Here is a 21856-nt window from a genome sequence, read left to right as displayed (position 1 = left end):
CCAACATTTTTGCTTTTGCGATTATATTGCTATATGATTAAGCACCCATTTAAAAAGAGTTATATATCCACTTAAGAAACAGAAGAATTATATAAGTAGTCAAAGCAAAATTCTGAAAGTTGCCTATAGGTTCAAAAGTATGTTCAATTCAGAACAAATGAAGCCTCTTAAAAGTAATGGGACCTTTTTAATTATATGAAATGTGTCAAGTGTAGCACTGCTTTTGGATTTGAATGGTGCTTACAACTCCTGTATTTAGGTAACGACTGTCTGATCATTCACATGTTGTCATACTGTTTTGCAAATTGATTTGCTCTTTCTGACCTCTGCTACTATTCTGTGACCTAAATGGAGTCCTTTTCAGAGGCTTAATTTTCCTCATCTGTAAAATGAGGCTGTTTGATTCATTTCTAAGTCATTTGATGCTATGAAGTTGTCAAATGTAGGGTGGGTGAAACATTCATAGTAAAAATTCGTAGTGAAAATAAAATTAAGAAGCAACATCAGTGGTTTTTTTTGTTTGTTTTTTTGAGCTCTTTAAGATTAACTTTGGAAATAACTGCTTCAAAATTTGTACTACTTGGTGTATCATGTATGAGTGATATGCCTGTTTAACTATGTATTTCAAGTTGGGATGGTATGAAGAAAGAAAAAAAAATTATAAATGTTGTCTCCTGTATGAAATGTTTCCTTTTGTCTTCTGATTCTCATGTGGTAGTGTACTTACTCCTTTTTGGCCAGTTGAGCCCCAGAAAAAAGAAGAGCTTCAAGCAAGTACATGATGGCATGTTTACTTTTTTCTCCTTCTAGCTTGCCTACATATTTTATGATTTATAAAGTATGTATTGCAGCTGTGCCACATTCATTTAGAAAATTTCATTTTAGGAACTAAGTTATAAGGATAAGTAAATATTTAGTTTTTCCCCACAAATTTTTAGAACTATGGACTTTGTAGTGTTTTCTTATGTAGTGACAATCTTATGAATTCAGTGTTTGTAGAGAATTGGGCTTTTGGGGCCAAATACGTTATAGAAATTTTCTGATGCATCTTTTCATACCCTCTTTTGGGGTAATCAGATAAAAATACATTGGATGAACTTAACCTGATTGCTTTAATACATTTTTCAAAAGAATAAGTATTTCTCCATATTGCATTTCCATGTTTGTGGGTTTCAGTTTTTAAAAGTATTTTTGGAAAAAAAAAAGTTGTTGAATGAATATTTTTTTCCACATCTTCATTTTGCAGCTTATGGATAGAACATTATCTTTCTTGATCTTTCTTTTACTAGTTATTAAAATTATACTAGATTTTTCCTCTGACTTACTAAAAAGATTGGATTTTGATCTTAATTAGATGTTAATTAATTAGCATTTTCAGAAATCTTGATATATCATATACTCTTATCCTTTATCGTTAACTGATGTTGAAAATTGAAGTTTCCAACATATTGGTGAGGAAAATATGAATTAGCAATACTGTCTAGAATTCTAAGGATCACTTCTGTGGAAGAATTCATGCTGTCCTGTTAACTTGGGCCTATCACTTAACTTCTCTGGTCTTCAGTTTCCTCATCTGTAAATTAAAGTTAGTCACTAAACATTTATTAAGCTTCTTCTAGGCTCTGTGTGAAACACTGGGGATACAAAAAGGGGCAAAAGACAGTCCATTCCCTCAAAATGCTGACAATTTGGTGGAGACAAGAAGCAAACAAAAATGTATGAACAAGCTATAATATAGAGGACAAATAGGAAATAGGAGAAAGAAAGTAGTAGAATTAAGAGAGGTTGGAAAAAACTTCCTATAGAGAAGATGAGGTTTTAGTTGGGACTTAAAAGGAATTTGGGAAAGCCAGTAAGTGGAGATAAGGAGGAAGAATATTCCATGCATGTCAAACAACCAGAAGAAATGCCTGGAGCATCTTGTTCATGGAACAGCCAGAGGCCAGTGCCACTGGACTAAAGAGTACATGGGCAGGAATAAGTTATAAGAAGATTGGAAAGGTAGTAGGAAGCTAGGTTGTGAAGAGTTTTGAATGCCAAACAGGATTTTGTATTTGATCATAGAAGTGATAAGTAGCCATTGGAGTTTATTGAGTAGGGCAGGGACATGCTTGAACTTGTGCTTTAGGAAAAAAAAAAATTGGCTAAATGGAGGATGAGTTGGAATGGGGAGAGACTTAAAGCAGGCAGCAGGCTATTGCAGTAATTCAGGCATGAGATGATGAGGCCCTGCACTAGAGTGGTGGCATTGTCAGAAGAAAGAAAAAGGTGAATTCAAGAGATGTTGCAAAGGTAAAATTGGCAGTCCTTGGCAACAGTCTGAAGTGAAAGAGAGTGGAGTTGAAATTGATATCTATATTTTGAGCCTGAGGTATGGGAGAATGGTGTTGTTGCTCTCTGCACTAATAGGGGAAGGTAATCTATGGGGAGGGTTTAAGGGGCAAGCTAACGAGTTCATTTTTAGACGTGTTGAGTGTAAGATGTCTACTGAACATCCAGTTCAAGACGTTTGAAATTGGAGGTTAGCAGAGATGTGGGGGCAGGATAGGTAGACTTGAGAATCATCAGCATAGAGATGGTAATTAAATCCTTGGCAGCTGATGACATAACCAATTACAGCAAGGAAAGAAAAGAGAAGAGGGTCCAGGACAAGGACCCTGAGGGACGCTTAGGTTAGAGGATGTGATAAGGATGAAGAACCAGCTGAAGACACGAAAAATGGGCATCCTGATAGGTGGGAAGAGAACAAGGAGTGAGAAGTGTCCTGAAAACCTAGAGAGAAGAGAGTAGCAAGAGAAGAATGATCAACAGTGTTAAAGGATGCAGAAAGATTGAGGAGAGTGAGGATTGAAAAAGACCATTGGATTTGGCACTTAAGAGATCATTGGTAACTTGGAAGAGAGCGGTTTGGATGGAATGATAAGGTCGGAAGCCAGATTATAGGGGTTTAGAAGAAAGTGGAAGTTCTATTGTAGACTGCTTTTTCAAGTTTAGCCACAAAGGCAGAAGATACATATATCTATATCTACATATACATATCTATATGTACATGTACATATCTGTATCTACAATCTATATGTAGAGATACATGACAAGAGTTAGCAAGGATGGAACACTCTAGTGAGGATTTTTTTGATGACAGGGGAGGCATGGCATATTTGTAGGTAGTAGGGAAGGAGCCAGTAGACAGAGAGAGATTGAAACTAAATGTTAGAATGGGGATGACAGCGGGGCAGTGTGCTGGAGGACACAGGATGGAATAGGATCACTTGAGTAGGTAGATGAGTTAGCCTTGATAAGGAGCAAGGCCACATCATCATGTGAGATGGGTATAAAGAGTGACAGAAGGCACCTGGGAGCTCACCATAAATGGCCCGATTGCTCAGGTCTATCCGTGCCCTATGAAAGAATGAAAAAGTATTTTTACTATGTGGAAAGCATTCTGCTAGGTGCTGGGGATGCAAAGGAAAAGCGATTCAATCCATACTCTGAAGGAGCTCAAATTCTAATAGTGAGGAAGACAACTCATATAGGAGATTTTAACTCCAGGGTAGACAGAAAAGCCCAGTTGTCCTTAGGATGCAGAGTGAAGGCAGGTGGTGATATATCTACTTTAATAATTCTGTATGAATCTAAATGTAAGTGATATTTCTTACGTACTATAAAGTTATCAATAAACAAGAACATGTGTATTAGGAATTAAAAAGGAAATTGAAATTCTTAAATTTGTTGAAATCAGATCAAAACATAAATGAGGGACTAGAACATTATTGCTCTGAATTTTGGGATGGGGAAATGGAATGTATTCTTTTTTGTGCATTCACAACATTGTTTATCCTTTATTATTTGATGCATTATATGTTTATATTATTTCTTATTTTCACACCATCTGTTTTCTCATCTGTAGAAAGAAATGTTTAGCTACGTAATACAAATTGTGAATTTACTTTGCAAAATAGTTTTAACTTTTTTAATTAGCAAGTTGCTCAAAGCTCAATTTTAATTTTTATTTCTTCTTTTCAAAATCTAGAAGGCAATTAAGCCTAAGGTTATTTGCAACTTAATGAAAATTATATCAGGATGCACACAAATTATTTGAAAATAATTTTTAATATATTTGGGCGTTTTGTTTTTTCAAAAAAATTTAGCTTATTTTTAAGCCGTAACAATTTAGGAGTTTTTGAATGAAACTGTTGACATACAGATGCTGCTAATCTTGCAGTAGAATTTTGAATTTCATATGGCATTGGCTCAATTCCCTCTGAGGGTGGTTGATTAAATAGTGTGAAAATAGTTTACTTATCAAATCTTTTCCGCGTAGTTTTGGTGACAAATGCAAGAGGCAAGTACATCAGTTGTATTTGTTGCCTTTACATGCATTCCTAATGGGAAAATATGGTAATGTTTTGGAATTAACTCCACAACCATAATATTTTGTATAGACTTAGGGTAAATTGACACTTTGTATACTCATTAAAATCAATGTTGGAACCTCCAGGACATTTTCTCTTGTGCCCTTGAGTTTTAGAATTTATTTAAAGTCTGCTTTAAACATTTTAAGAGTAGGTTAGAAAATGCTTGTTGGTAAAATGAATGATGTTTCACTTAGCGTGTACATTGTGGTACCACTAGATAAGCACAAAGCTGTAGGAATCATTTCATGGTAAATCTTTAATAATCTTGGCTGTGAAACTGCTATTTGCTGCCTGCAGGTAGTAATTTTATAAACTCTAAAATATATACACATTACATTCAATTAATGAAAATGGATATTCTATATATAAATAGAACAAGTGACAGATGTCTTTTCTATGTTACTTTTACCTTTCACCATTTATTTTTTTCATTACAAAGTATAGAGACATTGGGCTGTTTTATCCTTATAAATGATACTTTTAAGAAAATCCTTCCATTAAGACAAGATCTTGCCAGTATGTCCAAACTTGTTTTCTTTTGAAATGAATTTTTCTTTATTGTGTTTGTCTTTGTTTGAGTGAATAGTGTTAGAAGCAGCTAAATAGAGTGCTAGACTTGGAGTCCAGAAGATCCGAGTTCAAATTCAGTCTCAGATACTTACTGGCTGTGTGACCCTGGGCAAGTCATTTATCCTCTGTTTGCCACAGTTTCCTCATCTGCAACATGGAGATAATAATAGCCTTTTGTGAGAATAAAATGAAATAATATTTATAAAGCGCTCTGCAAACCTTAAAGCGCTATATAAATGCTAGTTATTTTATTTAGTGTTCTGATTTTAAGCTAAACATTTTGAGAGCACCTTCAGCCTTTTTCTTTTGTCAGCTTTTTGCTATAGCACATATAGGATTATATAGTAGTATAAGCTGGATTTTTCCTTAATTTATTATATTGCTATAGTTTGTATTTTAATTGAAGTTGCTTGGATTCACTAAATGCATGCTTTTGTTTTAAAACATGACTATCCATTTTTCACTGGTTGTTATAGCAGCAACATTCAGTCCTTATCTAGTTTCAGAATATGTTTTCTACATACTGGAATTGATACAGACTTATTATTTGTACATGTAGGACCTGTACACAGTCAAATGGAACCTTTGAGTGACTCCTGGACTCACCTGAAACACAGTAGAGACTGGTTGTTTAGCTCCTCTTACTCATTTGAATATGATTTTGACCTTACTAAGGCCCTTGGAGTTCATACTTTGATTGAAAATGTTGTCAGCTTTGTAAGTGGAGATGTGGGGAATGCCCCAGGTTTTAAAGAACCAGAGGAAAGTATGTCCACGAGTCCCCAGGCCTCAATCATTGCAATGGAACAGCAGCAGCTAAGGGCAGAGGTAAAATATCTTGATTTGTTCAAAATTAATTCTGTTTTGGATTTTTGAAACTTGAACTGTGGCATATAGAATACATGCCCTTGTTCCCATCATTGGGATTTTAACTAAACTAAAACAAAATAGCAATTTATTTGATTGAGAATTGAAACTCAAAAGCATGACTGGCAGTAGATATTTGGCTGAACTAAATTTAATACAAATGAGGGTTCCCTGAGTTTATGGAAATAAAATGAATACTGGTTTATAGCCATGAGATTATGCCTTGGATTTTGGAGGCTTAGCCAGTATATCTGAGTAAAAAAAGGACAGAATATTGCACTAATGTCCAGCAACAAGATTTCAGCCAGAAATCTCCAAGAAACGTTCATTTTTGTCCACCTTTGTAAAGCTTTTTCAGAGCTTTCTTAGTTGACTTTTTCTCAGATATTAAGGTATAATGTTTACAGATTTTTGTCAGGTTCTTTGGTGAAAATAGTCAAAGATGTGAAAATGAGAACTATTGTTACGGAATAAAATATTTGAAATGTTAGAATTAAATTTTAAATGTGATAAATAGCCTATGATGCATTTACCTTGTTCTATTGTTTAGTAGAGAAACTTAAAATCTCTTCATTTTAATTTGTTTATTAAAGCTTCGCTTGGAGGCCCTTCATCAAATCCTAGTTCTGCTATCTGGAATGGAGGAAAAAGGCAGCGTACCCTTAACAGGAAGCAGGCAAGGATTAGGATTTCAGTCATCCTTACTTCTTACATCAGTTAGACTTCAGTTTCTTGCTGGGTGTTTTGGTTTAGGAACAGTAGGACATGCAGGAGCCAAAGGAGAAAGTGTACGATTACATCATTATCAGGTATGACAATTTACATTTATGTCCTTAAAATAGGTTTTAATTTTGCCTGTGCTTTTTGCATTTTGTAAATCTGGTTTTATAACCAAATTTTATAGTTTTAAAGTTGAAGTTTAAAAATGCAAAGTATTATCTGAATTTTCTACAGTCCTAGGTGGGTAGGATTTCTGGAGTAGCTTTTTAGTATTTTGCACATTAATCTTTCCAAACGGTTTTCTGTTCTAAATTGATTTAGGCTGAAGTTTTCTGTTTGCATATGGCTATGGATACACACACGTACACACCCACACCCCCCCCACACACACACATATGTATATAAATTTCTTTTAATATGAGGAATTTTAGTTTTAATTAAGCCACCTTCGAGTTTTCATGATCAAAATATTTTCTATTTATTTCTTTATTTATAGTTTTCAACATTTACTTTCATAAGGTTTTGAGTTCCAGATTTTTTCCCTCCCTCTCTTCCCCCTTCCCAAGAGAGCGTGCCATCTGATATAGGCTATGCAAGTACAGTCATATTAAGCATATTTCCACACTGACGTGATCTGATCATTTTTTCCAGCATTTCTCAAACTTTTTGAGAGGAAACATTTATTAAAAGACAAAATAAATTGGGAAAGAAAGAACATGAATCGGGAACACTTAGGCTAAAATCCTACCTCTGGTGCTTATTTAGGTACATGACCCTGAGGAAACCATTTGGAGATAGTTCCCACAAGATTTCTCTTCATTGAAATCAAAGCTCTTTTGGATATTCACATATTTGTAAATTGTAGGAAAAAGAGTAATCCCAATAAATGTTAAAAATGTAAAATCAGGTACAATTGATGCTAAGTATTTTCATAATTATGTATGCACGTTGTTTCTATGCTCCTGCTTATAAAGCTTCTAGAGGCAAAGCAAATTCTAGCATAGATTGGGTAACAAATGAACAATACAATTTCTACAAGGGTAGGGGTTAACATTACTGTTAATAAAGAGTAAATTGCTATTTTTAACTTAGGATGGCATCAGAGCAGCTAAGAGAAATATTCAGATTGAAATTCAGGTGGCTGTACATAAGATTTATCAGCAGTTGTCTGCAACTTTGGAGAGGGCCCTACAAGCAAATAAACACCACATTGGTGAGTGAATTGCCTGGGAAACTTCAGATGCAAATGGCAGTTGGTCCTGAGTTTACAAAATGTGGATTTACCATTGCTGTAACATTAGAGGATAGATTTGTAGAGAAACAAATCATTTACTTCTTGTATCCCTCAAGGAGTATCATTCAGTTATTATATTTAAGCTGCTTCTGTGTGCTGAATAGTTAAAGGCCAGGTGTTTAGAATACAGAGGTAAAAATCAAACAGTACCCTCAAAGGGCTTATATGGTATTAGAGAAGGCAAATATGTACACTGTTGGGTATGTACAAAATAGATCTAGAGTACTAGGTGGTGAGGGACGCTAATAGCCAGGACCGTCAACGAAGGTTTCATGTGGAAGGTGGAAGTTAACCAAAGTCTTGAAAGGGAACCAAGAATCGTAGGAGGTACACATGAGGAGTGAGTGCGTTCTTAGCATTAGTTATGGATTGTATAGAGTGTGGTTGATGAAGAATGTAAGTAAGAGGCCATTTTGGCTGGACTCTAGAGTGCATGAAGGGCAGTAGCATAATAGGGCTGGAAAGGTAGGTTGGGATCAGATTGTAAAGTGAGGAGTTCGTATTTGGTAAGAGGGAGCCAGTAGAGTTTGGTAGAGGAATGAGATGCTTTACAAAAGTTACTTTGTTAGTGTTTGCTCCTTAAGAACAGGGACTGTTCTTTATTTTGTCTTTATATCCTCACTGCCTAGCATAATAGGGCCTTACATATGGTAGGTACTTAGTAAATGTCATTGAATTGAATGTTCAACCACTTATTTGTAAGAAAATCACACTTTATGTTTGTGAATTTTACACTTTACTATTTTCACCCTTAGGGACTGCCATCTAATTTAATCTTTTTTCCTTGTTTTTTAGAAGCTCAGCAGCGTCTCCTCTTGGTAACAGTTTTTGCTCTGAGTGTTCACTACCAACCAGTTGATGTTTCTTTGGCAATTTCTACTGGTCTCTTAAATGTACTGTCACAGTTATGTGGCACAGATACTATGCTAGGGCAGCCTCTGCAGCTTTTGCCCAAAACTGGTATTTCTCAACTTAGCATAGCTTTGAAAGTAGCCAGTACAAGACTGCTACAGATTCTGGCCATTACCACTGGGTAAGCATTTTTCTTTACTTTGTTTGTTCCTTCATTGTTAGCAGTCCTAACTTTTCCTAAACACTTAATTTATATATTCTACTAAAAGTTTTCTTTTTCACATTAAAATGTTTTTCAAATTGTATTTTTTTATTGTTTCTTCTGACCTCTTCCTTAGGACCTATGCTGACAAACTGAGTCCTAAGGTAGTGCAATCCTTGCTTGATCTACTATGTAGTCAGCTGAAGAATTTGTTGTTACAAGCTGGTGTGCTGCTTATGGTTTCCTTTGGAGAAGGTGAAGAGGAAGAAGAGGAAGAAAAAAAGGTGGACCCTTGTGGAGATATTGAGAAGAGAGACTTCAGAGGTATCTTGTAACCTTAAAAATGTTTCATTGATGTCTTTTGTCATAACTTACTTGTTGTATCTGTCCAATAATAGGAACACTGACTCAGAGGACATGCCCAGTTTAATCACTTTTCTTACGTAATTACAAACTGATGTTGAGAACTGTTGGATCATTTTACAGTTCCATCAACAGTCCAGCATGAACTGTGCACATTTTTTTCATCTCTGCCAATTTGTATTGAAGTTAAACCTTGTTTTAATTAGAATTACGCTTTTAATGATTGGGGTATATTTTTATATGGTCATTTATACTTTTCAAATCATTGTTTGAAAACTCTTCCTATTCCCTAAATACTTATCTCTTGAGGACTAGCTCTTTGTATTATTTATTTGTGTCAGTTCTCTATTTTGGATGTTAGATGTTTATCAATGATGTTTGCAAATATTTTTCCCACTCTGCTCTTTCTCTTCTATCCCTCTCTTCATTGATGTTATTCATGTAAAAGGCTTTAAATTTTATTTAGTTACAGTTTTCTGTTATCTGTTCCTTTGTCACTTGTTTGATTAAGAATTTTCCTCCTACCCATTGTTGTAAAGAGTACCTGATTTTTTTCATTTTATAATATTTTTATAGTATGATAGTTTATACTCTGATTATATATCCATTTCAAGTTTATTGTGATATGTAGTTTAAAATATTGGTCCAATTCTAGTTTCTTCCACATTTCCATTTCCATTTTTCCTAGTAGTTCTTGGCAGAAAGGGAAGCCCCTCAATAATTCATATTCTTGAGTTCATGAAACACTGGACTGCAGTTTTTGATTGCTTCTGATTTTTTATTTAGTTCTGTTTTGCTGATTTATGTTTTTTAACCAGTACCACTAGTTTTGGTGACTACTGCTTTATAATATACTTTTTTTCATTATTTCCTATGAGATTCTGACCTTTAGTTTTAACAAGTTCTAATAAGTATCCCTTCCCTTCAGTACTTTGGGTTAGAATTAAATCTTAAACTTAATTTAGGTCGTGTTATCATATTTATTATACCACAAGCAGAGTACATCAATCTAATTTATTTAAGTCCCCCTCTATTACCACTGGTTTTTTTTTTATAGTTGTACTTGTGTAAATCTTGTATATTTCTTGGTAGATTAATACCCTCTTATTTTATACATTTGGTACTAATTTTGTTTGTTTTTTGGCAGGGTAGTTGGGGTTAAGTGAATTGCCCAAGGTCACACAGCTAGTACATGTGTCAAGTGTCTGAGGCCAGATTTGAACTCAGGTCCTCCTGACTCCAGGGCCAGTGCTCTACTCACTGCGCCACCTAGCTGCCCCCATTTTTTTTTTTTTGTTTTTTGTTTTTTGTCATATTTGGTACTAATTTTGAATCAAATTTCTTTTACTGTTTCCTCCTGGTTTTTAGAAATGCTGCTTAAAATGCTTATGATTTTCATGGCTTTGTCTTTATGTCTTGCAACCTCGTTATAGGTACTAGTTACTGTCTTTATTAGTTTATTGGGGTTTTCTAAATATCTGATCATGATATCTGCAAATAGGGATTGTCATAATTTTTTGTTATCGTTGTCTTAAGTCATCAGTTATCAAGTCCTTTTACCCCTTTGCTCTTATTTGGCTAGAAGATGATAACTTTTATTTATCTTTCTTGAATTAAAAGTTTTTGATGTTGCTGGCCATAATTAATCTTTATATGGCATTTGAAGGATTACAAAGCATTCTTGTACCTTAACCTGTGAAGTAGGGAGTGTAAATATGATTGTCTCTGTTTTACATGTGATGAGAGGAAGATTTAGAGAGGTTCAGTGACTTACCCAGGGTAACTTAAAGTAAGTCAATAAATATATAAGCTCTTATTATGTGCCAGGCACTGTGCTAAGCACAGGGATAAAAAATTTTTAAAAGGTAGAGCACAGTCCCTGCCCTTGTGGAGCTCACAATCTCATGGGGAGACAACATGCAACTAATTATGTTCAAACAAGCTGTATTCAGGATAAACCAACTATAGTTGGTCAACAGAGGCAAGACTCTGGAATTAAAAGAGATTGTGAAGGGCATCCTGTAGAAGGTGAACTTTTATACTTGAAGGAAACCAGAAGGAGTCAGAGCAGGGGAGAGCATTCTAGGCATGGGTTACAGCCAGAGAAAATGCTCAGCATTGGAAGAGGGAGGGGTCTTGTTGGAGAACAGCTAGGAGGCCAGGGTTACTGGATTGAAGAGTTTGCATTCAGTTATAAAAAGACTTAGCTAGTAAATAGTTTAACTGGGTTTACTGAGTTTCTGTTTTACATTGATTTTAACCCGTCACTATAATTCTTTGCAGTGCTTAGTATTTCCAACCCATGTAGGATAATTTTGGTGTCCTAATTTACATTTTCCATTAACATAGAAGTGTTCCCTTGAAGTTGGATGTATGTACTGCTTTGTTTCAGAAATTGTTGAAATAGGCCTGAAACTCCTCTAAGGCTTAGAAAAGTTGACTTGAACCTACCAACAGTAAAGGCCTTCCAGGACAGGTCTATTGGAGTAAATAGAATTTGGATCCTCCCCCATTTTCCTAAGGAAGGATCTGTTTTTATCTGGTTTTGTTTGAGGTTTCCCTGGAAACAAGTAACTCTTTCCATTCTTCCTACTTCTTCCTCAACTCCTGGTTACCTTTAAGTGTCTCGCTATCAGGATTACACTACCACCACTGTTGAAATTTCTCTCTTCCGTACTTATCAATGATGGTTTACCTGCTAAATCTAATGGCTCTTTCCTCAGTTGTCATCCTCCTTGCAGTGTCTCTAATGTCTACCACTTCTGACTATATCCTATAATCAGATGCTCTTTTCTCCCTTGGTTTCCTTGTTCTGCTTCCTCCTGATTCTCCTGCCTCGTCACTTAGCAGTTTTATCATCTGTCTTCTCTCCTCCAAGCACAGGCATCTCACAAAAGCCCTGTTCTGTATCTTCTTAACTTTCTGATATTCCTCTTCTCTCCTTAGCTCCCATAAATTAAATGATTATCTCTGCTTGTATGACTCCTGTGTTTAGCAGAGGCATCTTGGCATGGTACTAGTATGGTGTTGTATGGATGTAGGAAGACCCGAGTTCAAACTTGATCTTTGTCACTTACTAGATATGTGATCTTGGATATATCACTGACTCACTAATCTTAGCCAAAACTTTCCTTAATCTGAAAAGTAAGGATCATAATGATTGTTGTACCTACCTCACGGGGCTGTTATAAGCTTCCAAGAAGATAATATGTATAAAGCACTTTGCAGACTTTTAAAAAGTATAAAAATTCAAATCCATTTGAAAGTAAACAGTAGTTGTTATTATTATCCATGTGTCCAACTCTAATTTCTAGTCTAATCTTTAGAATCCCAATGCCATATTACTAACTAGACACCCCCATCTTAATGACCCATTGGGACCTCAAATGCCTCATATCCAAAACATAACTTACCACCTTTTTTTCCTTAATTCCATCCTTCCTCCATGCTTACCTGTTTTTTTTTAAAGCTACCACAGTATTTTTAGTTATTTGACTCTATTCTCTTTCTCATGCCACTATTTATTCAGTTGATAAATTTTGTTTAGTCTTCCTCCCTAGTCTACCTCCATGGCATCTTTCTCATTAGTCCCTTTCTTACTTTCGTGTTATTTTTCTCTTTAAAAAAGAGGGTTTTTTTGCTTTTATATTACATAAATTTCTGAAAACCCTATTCTCTTTTCCTACCTGATGAGCATTCACTTGTAACAAAGATTGAAATAAAACTGGTGAGGAGAAATATTTAATACATTGGCCTTATCTGATAGCATATGTAACATTTCACACCGTGATTTTTTCCCTAATTTTTTTCAGTGAAAGGAGGAAGATGCATTTTTTTTGTCTTTTCCCTAGAGCCACACATGGCCATCATCCTGTTAGAGGCTCTTACCGCTTCTCATATGCACCATTATAATAGCTTTCTGATTGATCTTCCTGCTTCCAGTTTCTCTACTTCAGATTTTATCTCATAGCTGCCAAAATAATCTTCCTAAGACACATGTCTGATGAGGACATTGAAAAAAAACTTTTAGTGGCTCCCTATTGCCATGGAGGACAAGCTGTCCTCCATTTCTAGAATACATTCCTTCATTTCTTCCTCTCAAAATCTTTTATCTTCTAAGGTTAGCTCAGGTGCCATCTTCTCTGAGAAACCTTTCCCAATTCCCAGTTGCGAATACTGTCCATTTCCTCATATCATTTTGTCTTTATTTATGTGTATCTTCTCATTAGGGAATAATAGAAAACAAGCACCTACATCATTCTAAGTGCTTTATAAATATCTCATTTGTTGAACATATTGAATGTTTATGTCCCCAGTGTTTATTTAGTCCAATTCCTTGTATATACTAGGTGTTTAATATAATATTGAATTCTCTTATTTTTGTTAAGGATTATCACTATATAACTCATCATGAAGATGATGATGTAGGCATATGTTAGTTGATGTCTTTTGTGGTCTTGAGTGAATTTTTGTACCTCTTTTTCCATTTGGCCAATTCTGCTTTTTAAGGAGTTCTGTTCAGTGGATTTTTCTGCTTCTTTTGCCATTTGACCTATTCTGTTTTTCTTCAGTATTTTTTCATGCCTCCTTTACCAAGTTGTTGCCTCTTTTTAACATCACTCTCATTTCTTTTTCTAATTTTCCTCTACTTCTCTTATTTGATTTTTAAAAACCTTTTTGAGCTCTTCAAGGAATTTTTTTTGGGTGGGGGGCTGGGACCAATTCACATTTTCTTTGATGCTTTGGATATAGCAGTTTTGATTTTGTTGTCTTCCTTTGAGTTTTTGTTTTGATCTTCCCTGTCACCTCAGTAACTTTCTATGGTCAGGTTCTTTTTTTGTTGTTTGCTCATTTTTGCATCCTGTTTCTTGACTGTTAACTTTATGTTAAAATTAGGCTCTGCTTCTAGGGTGGAGGGAGGCACTGTGCCAAGTTTCAGGGTTTTTGTGCTTCTGGTTTTAGAACTAGTTCTGGGGAATGTAAGTTTTCAGTTCTTCCAAAGAGCTGTGGTCACTGCTGTCCTGCCTTTGTGCTGTGGCCAGAGTCCCTGCTTCTCAAGTTGCATGCTCTAGTATGCGAGTGCCCCTTCTTGCCCTGGGGTTGCAATCCCCAATCATGTATGCGTATTGCAACAGAGTCCTACCCCTAGTGGCAGCAAAGTATCCTCTATAATCTCCTTCTGACTGGTTGTCTGACCCCCTTGCTATCTTGTAATGTTAATTAAGGTGGGACTTTTTTACTGTTTTCTCTTTTAGTACTTATTTAATAAAGTGCCCTTGAAGAGTCTAGCCTTTGTTTCTTTGGTTAAATTAGGAGTCTTTGATGACTTCCTTGCGTCAAGGGAAAGCCTGGTTTGCATGTGTTTGAGTGACATGTTGGTGATGCCAGAGGCTTTTAGGCCACATGGGTTTGAGTCCCAGGTTTGTGACACTTTTAGGTCATGTGGGTTTGAGTTGCACGTTGTGACGCCCTTTGACCCTGAACAACATATGTAAACCCAGAGGTTGGCATTTTCCGTTGGGGCTCTCAGGCACTGGAAGAGTGGTGTGGGACTCTGGGCAGCCATTTTAAGAGCCCCAGCCTTGTAAACCCAGATGTTGATGCTTTCCTGGTAACTATGAATTGTGATCTGGTCTGTTCATATTGTGTATGTTTGTAATTTGTTTGTATTTGCTCTGAAGTTCAGGTTGCTGGCTTTTCCTCCTGAACTAAGTGAGTGTTATTTTTATGTTGGATTAAGGTAAGATTGTTAACCCCTTAATGTTGCCTTTCCTTAGTAAAGCAAATCAAAGAACCTGTGTTAGCAGCCCTTCTGTATGCTGGTTGTTGTTGGTTTTACAAAGCCATAGTAGCTGCTAGCTGAATTGTTGTTACACATCTATAGGCTGAGAGCTCTGGAAGCTGCTGCCACCAATTCAGTAACCCCTAAGGCCCACTGTTGACTTGCTGGGGCATGGCCTTCTCTGGACTGCACTTCACTCTCACCCCAGTGAGACATAACTTTCCTGTCAACCTTCTAAGTTGTCTTGGACTGGAAAACTGTTTCAGCCTTCTCTTTTGTTGTTTCTGTCATTCCTGAATTCATTTTGAGGTGTTATTTGGAGGGGAATTTGAAAGAGCTCAGGCAAGTCTTTGCCTTTACTCTGTCATCTTGACCCTTTTAAAAAATCTTTTCATTTTTTAAAATTTAAGTTTATTTTATTTTCAGTTGCAAATTCTCTCCCTTCCTGTCCCCTTCTCACATCAATTGAGGAGGCAAGAAAATAAAGCCCATTACAAATATGTATAGTCGTGCAAAACAAATTTCCTCATTAACCATATCCTTCCACTCCCTCCCACCCCAACCCTCCCTAAAGAACGAAAGAAGAAAAGAAAGCAAACAGAAGAAATATACTTCAGTTTTGAGTCCATCAGTTCTCTTTTAGAGGTAGATAGCATGTTTCATTGTGAGTACTTTGGAATTGTGTTGATTAGAGTTATTAATTATTAAATCTTTCAAAGGTTATATTCTTTACGATAGTGCTTACTATTTAAATCATTCTCCTGGTTCTGCTCACTTCACTCTGCATCAGTTCACATAAGCATCTCCCGGTTTTCCTGAAACTATCCCATTCATAATTTCTTATTACGTTTATGTACCACAGTTTGTTCTGCCATATTTTTGTACCTCTGGGTCCTTTTCCTCCTTCTTTGTTGTCTTTGAAGTACAGGCCTAGTAGTGGTATCACTGGGTGACCTTTTCTTGAAAGTAATGTTCTTGATGATAGGCATGATGACTTTTGAGTAGGCTACAAGCCTTTGGCTTCTTAAATCTTTTAAACCTGAACTGTCTGTTCTGACATAATCTCCTCTGTACTCATTCACATCAAAATCTTTCAATATGAAAGTATATGTCAATTTGGTTTGGATTATTTTATAAAATTCTTCATAGACTTTCTCTACCTTTTTATGTCTGCAGTAGGTATTGGCACACAAGCTGGAGTAATTTTTGTGGTTCTTTTGTTCATGTTTATTATGAGTAATGCAAAATAAAATCATGTGGTCCATGAAATGATATCTCTTACTAACTTTGCTGCACAGTGAAGACAACTCTGCCCACTCCTTTGTTCCTCTTTCTAGAGACAACCCATGGCCTTTCCCTCTGTTTAACTGCAACTTTCCCTTGTCTACCTGTTTGATTGGTAGCAGGAATATTTATATCGATGGTGTTCAGTTCAGCCAACAATATCATGTTGATTGGACAGAGAGCTCACTTTTAAGATAAAACCATGTCACTGTTTTTTTTAAAAATGTCTTATTAATTCTCTTTCTCTCTTTTTAATATCATGGTTATTTCCCTGCCTGCCTCTAGAACCCTCCCTTGTGACAAATTAAGTAGTTGAGGAAAACACATCGAGTATTGGCCATGTCTGTCTGAGAAGTTCCCATTTTTCTGTACCTGTTGTTTGTAACCTCTTTGCTAATAGGAGATAGGCATGAGAGTTCTTTGAATTTATTGATTGGTCAATCCACTGATCAGAATTCTGAAATTTTTCAGAGTTGTTTTCAGTCAGTCAATCAATAAACACTTATTTAGTACCTACTATGTGCCAAGTTGTGATCATTATGTAAATTGTTCTTACATTTTGTCTCTCTACATCAGTTCATATATGTTTTCCTGTGTGTATTGGAATTCTTCATATATGTCATTTCTTTTATGGTGCAGTAAATATTCCATTACATTCATATATGACAGTTTGATCATTCCACATTGAGGGGCACCCAATTTTCTTTCTAATTCTTTGCTATTACAAAAAATTGCTGTTATAAAGTTTTGCGCATCTGAGACCTTTTCTTCTATCTTTGACCTCACTGAAATATATGCCTACATTAGTAGTTCTCAGTCAAAGAATGCAGTTGAGTGACTTTAGATATAATGCTAAGTTGTGTTCTGGAACATTTTTATCAATCCACTGCTCCAGCAAACCCAGAGACCCTCTAACATTCATCGTTTTTCCCCCTTTCAGTCATCTTTGCCAATATGATGAGTATCAGTTGAAACCACAGAGTTGTTTTAAGTTCCATTTCTCTCATTTGTGATTTGGATGATTCTTTCGTATGCTCATCAATAACTTGCCTTTCCTTTTTGGAAGATTGCATCATCATAGTTTTTGGCCACTTTGAATGCATTCGGGAATGGATGTTAGCATTATATGTTTGTGTATCAATTCTGTATATCATGGAAATAAGAACTTAATCTGAGATTTTCTCTATCAAGACTTTCCTTCATTTAACTGGTTGCTTTAATTTAATAGATGTAAAAGCTTTTATTTTTTATGTAATCAATGTTATCCTTTATGGTCACCTTTTTCCTTTGTTTGGTTATGAATTCTGCTCTTCTTAGTTGTGCAAGGTACCTCTATTCTCTAATTTTTTTATGATGTGATCTTTATATTTATGCCATTTATCCTTTTGGAGATCATTGTGGTATATGGTGTATGGTATTGTTCTAAGCCTATTTTGTTCTAAACTGCTTACTTGTTTTCCCAGCAGTTTTTATGGAAAAAAAAAGATTACTTTCCAGGATTTTGTGTCCTTTATAAAACACCGTATAGACTATTATGCTAAATGGCTTCTGGGTCTTCCTTATCTAGGCAATCCCATTGACCAGTTTTTGTTTTTAAAACCAATACCAAATATCTTTGATGATTTATACTTTATAATATAATTTGAAATCTAGTGATACTAAGACCCTTTTCGTTCTTATTTTTATTTCATTATTTTCCTTGACCTTTTGTTTCCCTAGAGAAATTTTGGTATTATTTTTTCTAGTTTGGCAATGTAATTTTTTTGGTAATTTGATTAATGTGGCTATGTAGAGTTGTTTACATGATTATTTCTTGTTTCAAATTTGTGACATAACCTAAGCTTTTCTTTTAAATTTCAGCTGTACTTAGAAAGCAACATGCAGCAGAACTACACTTAGGAGACTTTCTAGTTTTTCTTCGAAGAGTTGTGTCTTCAAAAGCTATTCAGTCAAAAATGGCTTCTCCAAAGTGGACTGAAGTGCTTCTTAACATTGCATCTCAGAAGTGTTCTTCAGGTATAACATAGGCTTTAAAAAAGTTTGCATTACATATTTGTCTCATTTAGATGTTGGTTATCATTACCACTATTGAATAGCTAACTTAATTTTGAGAATTTTCAAATTTTCTCTTTAAATTTAGATCATGTTGATAATAACACAGTTTTTCTTTTTCAGGTATTCCACTGGTGGGTAACTTAAGGACCAGATTACTTGCACTCCATGTCCTTGAAGCTGTATTACCAGCTTGTGAATCTGGCGTTGAAGATGATCAAATGGCTCAGGTCTATATTTTTAAAATCACTCTAAAATGTCATTTATAATATTCCAAAGCAATAAATGAAATCAGTCAAGCATTTATTCTCCGCAGTGTTCCAGGGACTAGGCTAAGTGCTAGGGATATAAACACAAAGAATGAAACATTCACTACTTGTGTGGAATTTATATCTACTGAGGGATGGTTACAACAAGTACATATAAAACATACAGCATAAAAAAAGTTAATAAAAATTAACTACAGATTATGTATGATATTTGCTTAACTTCATATTAATATAATATAGCATAACTTCATATTCTCATTGCTTTGTTTTCTCTGCTATCCCTAACAGATAGTAGTGGAGAGAGATCAAAGTCAGTGGGGACCCTTCAAGTTAAGCAGACCAATTTGTTATGTAATCCTAAATGAGTCTTCACTGTTGTGTGTCATCCTTTATTCTTTCTACAGCAGTTATTCTAAACCTTATTTGTACATGCCCTGTACCATTCCTGACTCCTACATGTCCCAGGCCCCTTCAGCCTTGGAGTTACCCATGAACCACCTTCTTCCTCATGCCCCTGTCCATTCCACTTCTGTGTTCTCCAGAGTGCCCGTTTCATGTGGTATATACAGCCACCCCACTTAGCTGAGGCCCTTTCATCTAGACTAGTGGAAGGGGTTTGTCCTTGCTCCCATTCTTCTCCATCACCAAACCGTCTTCCACACATCTGCCAAAGTGATACTTAGAAAACACAGAACTGACTGTCTCCCCCACTCAGAAATTCTAGAGAGTTCATCCAGTTTACAAGGCAGAATTTTACCAGCCTGATACTTAACACACCTCTACAGTTGAGCTCTCTTTCTGATCTGATTTCTTACCAGTCTTCTATAGGCGTTCTCTGTGCCAGTCAGATTGGCATGCTAGCTATTTTTTTTGACTACTGTCAGTCTCATGTCTTCATGCCTTGGTATATTTGGTCAGTCTTGTCTGGAATATGCTCCCTTCTTACCTTTGTCTCCCAACACAACTCAGGTGCCCTTTCAGCATGGTGCCTCTTCTGGCCTGTCCTCCTCTGCCCTTTAGTGATTTGTGCTCTTCGCCTTCTGAAATTACTTTATAATTTTTTTAGTTGTGTTTTTTCTCCCAGAAGAATGTAAGTTTTTTGAGGGCAGAGGGCTAAGAATGTTTGGTTTTTCTTCTTGTATCTCCATTGTTTCATACTGTGTTGTTCATAGTAGACATTTTAACAAATGTAAGTTGAATTAAAGACAAAGATCTGTTTGAGTGTCGTTTTGCGGTGGGGCAAAGGTACTGAAACCTAATTCAGGTTGTAAAAGACTTACGAGAATGGGCTGTATTTTTGTAAGCAGTAACCTCTGGGTTTCTCTGCCTTTTAACACGAGCTAAGTGGTATCAGTTCCTTTGTAGTTATACTTTTTGGTACTTTGGTACTTTTGATACTGTTTTTGCTTGTCGTCTTATTGATTTAGTGCTAATTCAGTTCTCATATTGTCCAAGTTATTTACTATCTGCAGATTAAGTAATTTTGCAAGCTCCCTTAATCTTTTCAGGACAACAAGATACAGAGGCTACTCCAAAGTCAGAAAGATCTGAGTTCAAATTTCACTTCAGACACTTTACTAGCTAATGTGACAAGTCATTTTAAACTCTAAAGTTTCCTCAATTGTAAAAAGGAGATAATAACACCCACTTTCTAGGATTGTTGTGAGGATCAAATGAGATAATATTTGTAAAGCTTTTAGCTCAGTGCCTAGCACATAGTAGGAGCTTAGTAAAAATGGTTGTCATTCTCCTCCCCTGCATGTAATAGATGCTCAGTATGTTTTTGTAGAATGAATAAAATTAATAAAGTTGATGTTTCATAAGACTGAAAAATTTACTGAAACTTCTAAAATGATTAACTTACCAACAGAAAGTATTATGTTATCAAATTATATAGTTAATATTTTCTAATAAATCTTAAAATTGTTATTTCGGAATTAGACTTCTCTCTCTCTCTCTTTCCCTCCCTGCAATGCAACAGGTTGTTGAACGATTATTTTCGCTTCTCTCGGATTGTATGTGGGAGACACCCATTGCACAGGCCAAACATGCAATTCAAATCAAGGAAAAAGAGCAAGAAATGAAGTTACAGGTAACTGACCTTTCTAACAATTATCTTTAGTTATTACCTGAAAGTTAGCTTATTCTGAAATACTAATAAGGCTTAATTTCTGATAGAAGCAAGGAGAATTAGAGGAAGAGGATGAAAACCTTCCTATTCAAGAAGTGTCCTTTGACCCAGAGAAAGCTCAGTGCTGTTTAGTGGAAAATGGACAGATTTTAACCCACGGCAGTGGAGGAAAAGGATATGGGTTAGCTTCAACAGGTGTAACATCTGGATGTTATCAGTGGAAGGTTTGTGAAATTCTAATAAACTTTTAGAATTTTCTTTTGTCTTTTTTTTATAATTTTAGCAATATATGAAAGAGAACAATTTTCCTCTCCCTAAGATTCATTATCATACATCTTTATCTCATTCTAGCTAAAACTAATTAAAAGGGGAATGGTTAGAAATTCTAAAAATCACTTAAATATTCCTTAACAAATCCTTTCAGAAAATTCTCAGTAAACTCAAGCTTTTTAATAAGATTTAAGTAGAAATCAAGATGGACCACTTAAGATAGTCTTGGCAAGATGACTGAGAGTTGCTTAAAGGATAAAATAAAAATAAAATCTGTGTAGATATTAAAACTGTAACAACCTTATTTATGACTTTGTTTTAAAGTAACAAAATTGGATCATACATTCACACATTGTATGTTATTTGACACCTTTTAATATTGCTTCCTTGAGTATTTAAGTGCTGATTATAGATGTAACTCCTTTTCCTTAAATATGGATTAATGTAATCAATTAATATGTTTAAAGGTTTACTTAATATTAATGAAAATTATTGATTTTATTTTAGTTTTACATTGTAAAGGAAAATCGTGGTAATGAAGGCACTTGTGTTGGAGTTTCTCGATGGCCAGTACATGATTTTAACCACCGCACTACCTCAGATATGTGGTTGTATAGAGCCTACAGTGGTAACCTGTATCATAATGGAGAACAGACTTTGACGTTGTCCAGTTTTACTCAAGGAGATTTTATCACTTGTGTTTTGGACATGGAGGCCAGAACTATTTCATTTGGTAAAAATGGAGAGGTACTAAAATTTGTTTATAAGATTCATATGCTATCTGT

The 21856-nt window shown here is 35.4% G+C and overlaps 1 protein-coding gene across 1 annotated transcript in view; it reads left to right on the top strand.

Moving 5' to 3' along the window:
* Positions 1-21856, top strand: part of HERC1 (HECT and RLD domain containing E3 ubiquitin protein ligase family member 1) — a 222590-nt gene that overhangs the window by 104567 nt on the left and 96167 nt on the right. The window contains exons 26-35 of the mRNA XM_036734758.1: positions 5545-5813; positions 6446-6661; positions 7665-7785; positions 8662-8899; positions 9057-9244; positions 18210-18365; positions 18525-18631; positions 20652-20762; positions 20849-21025; positions 21579-21818. Coding sequence (XP_036590653.1) covers positions 5545-5813; positions 6446-6661; positions 7665-7785; positions 8662-8899; positions 9057-9244; positions 18210-18365; positions 18525-18631; positions 20652-20762; positions 20849-21025; positions 21579-21818 — 1823 coding nt within the window. The remainder of the gene's footprint in view (positions 1-5544; positions 5814-6445; positions 6662-7664; positions 7786-8661; positions 8900-9056; positions 9245-18209; positions 18366-18524; positions 18632-20651; positions 20763-20848; positions 21026-21578; positions 21819-21856) is intronic.

Source organism: Trichosurus vulpecula, chromosome 8 (genome assembly GCF_011100635.1).
Source record: "Trichosurus vulpecula isolate mTriVul1 chromosome 8, mTriVul1.pri, whole genome shotgun sequence".
Taxonomy (NCBI): Eukaryota; Metazoa; Chordata; class Mammalia; order Diprotodontia; family Phalangeridae; genus Trichosurus; species Trichosurus vulpecula.
This window is presented reverse-complemented; position numbering and strand designations above follow the sequence as displayed.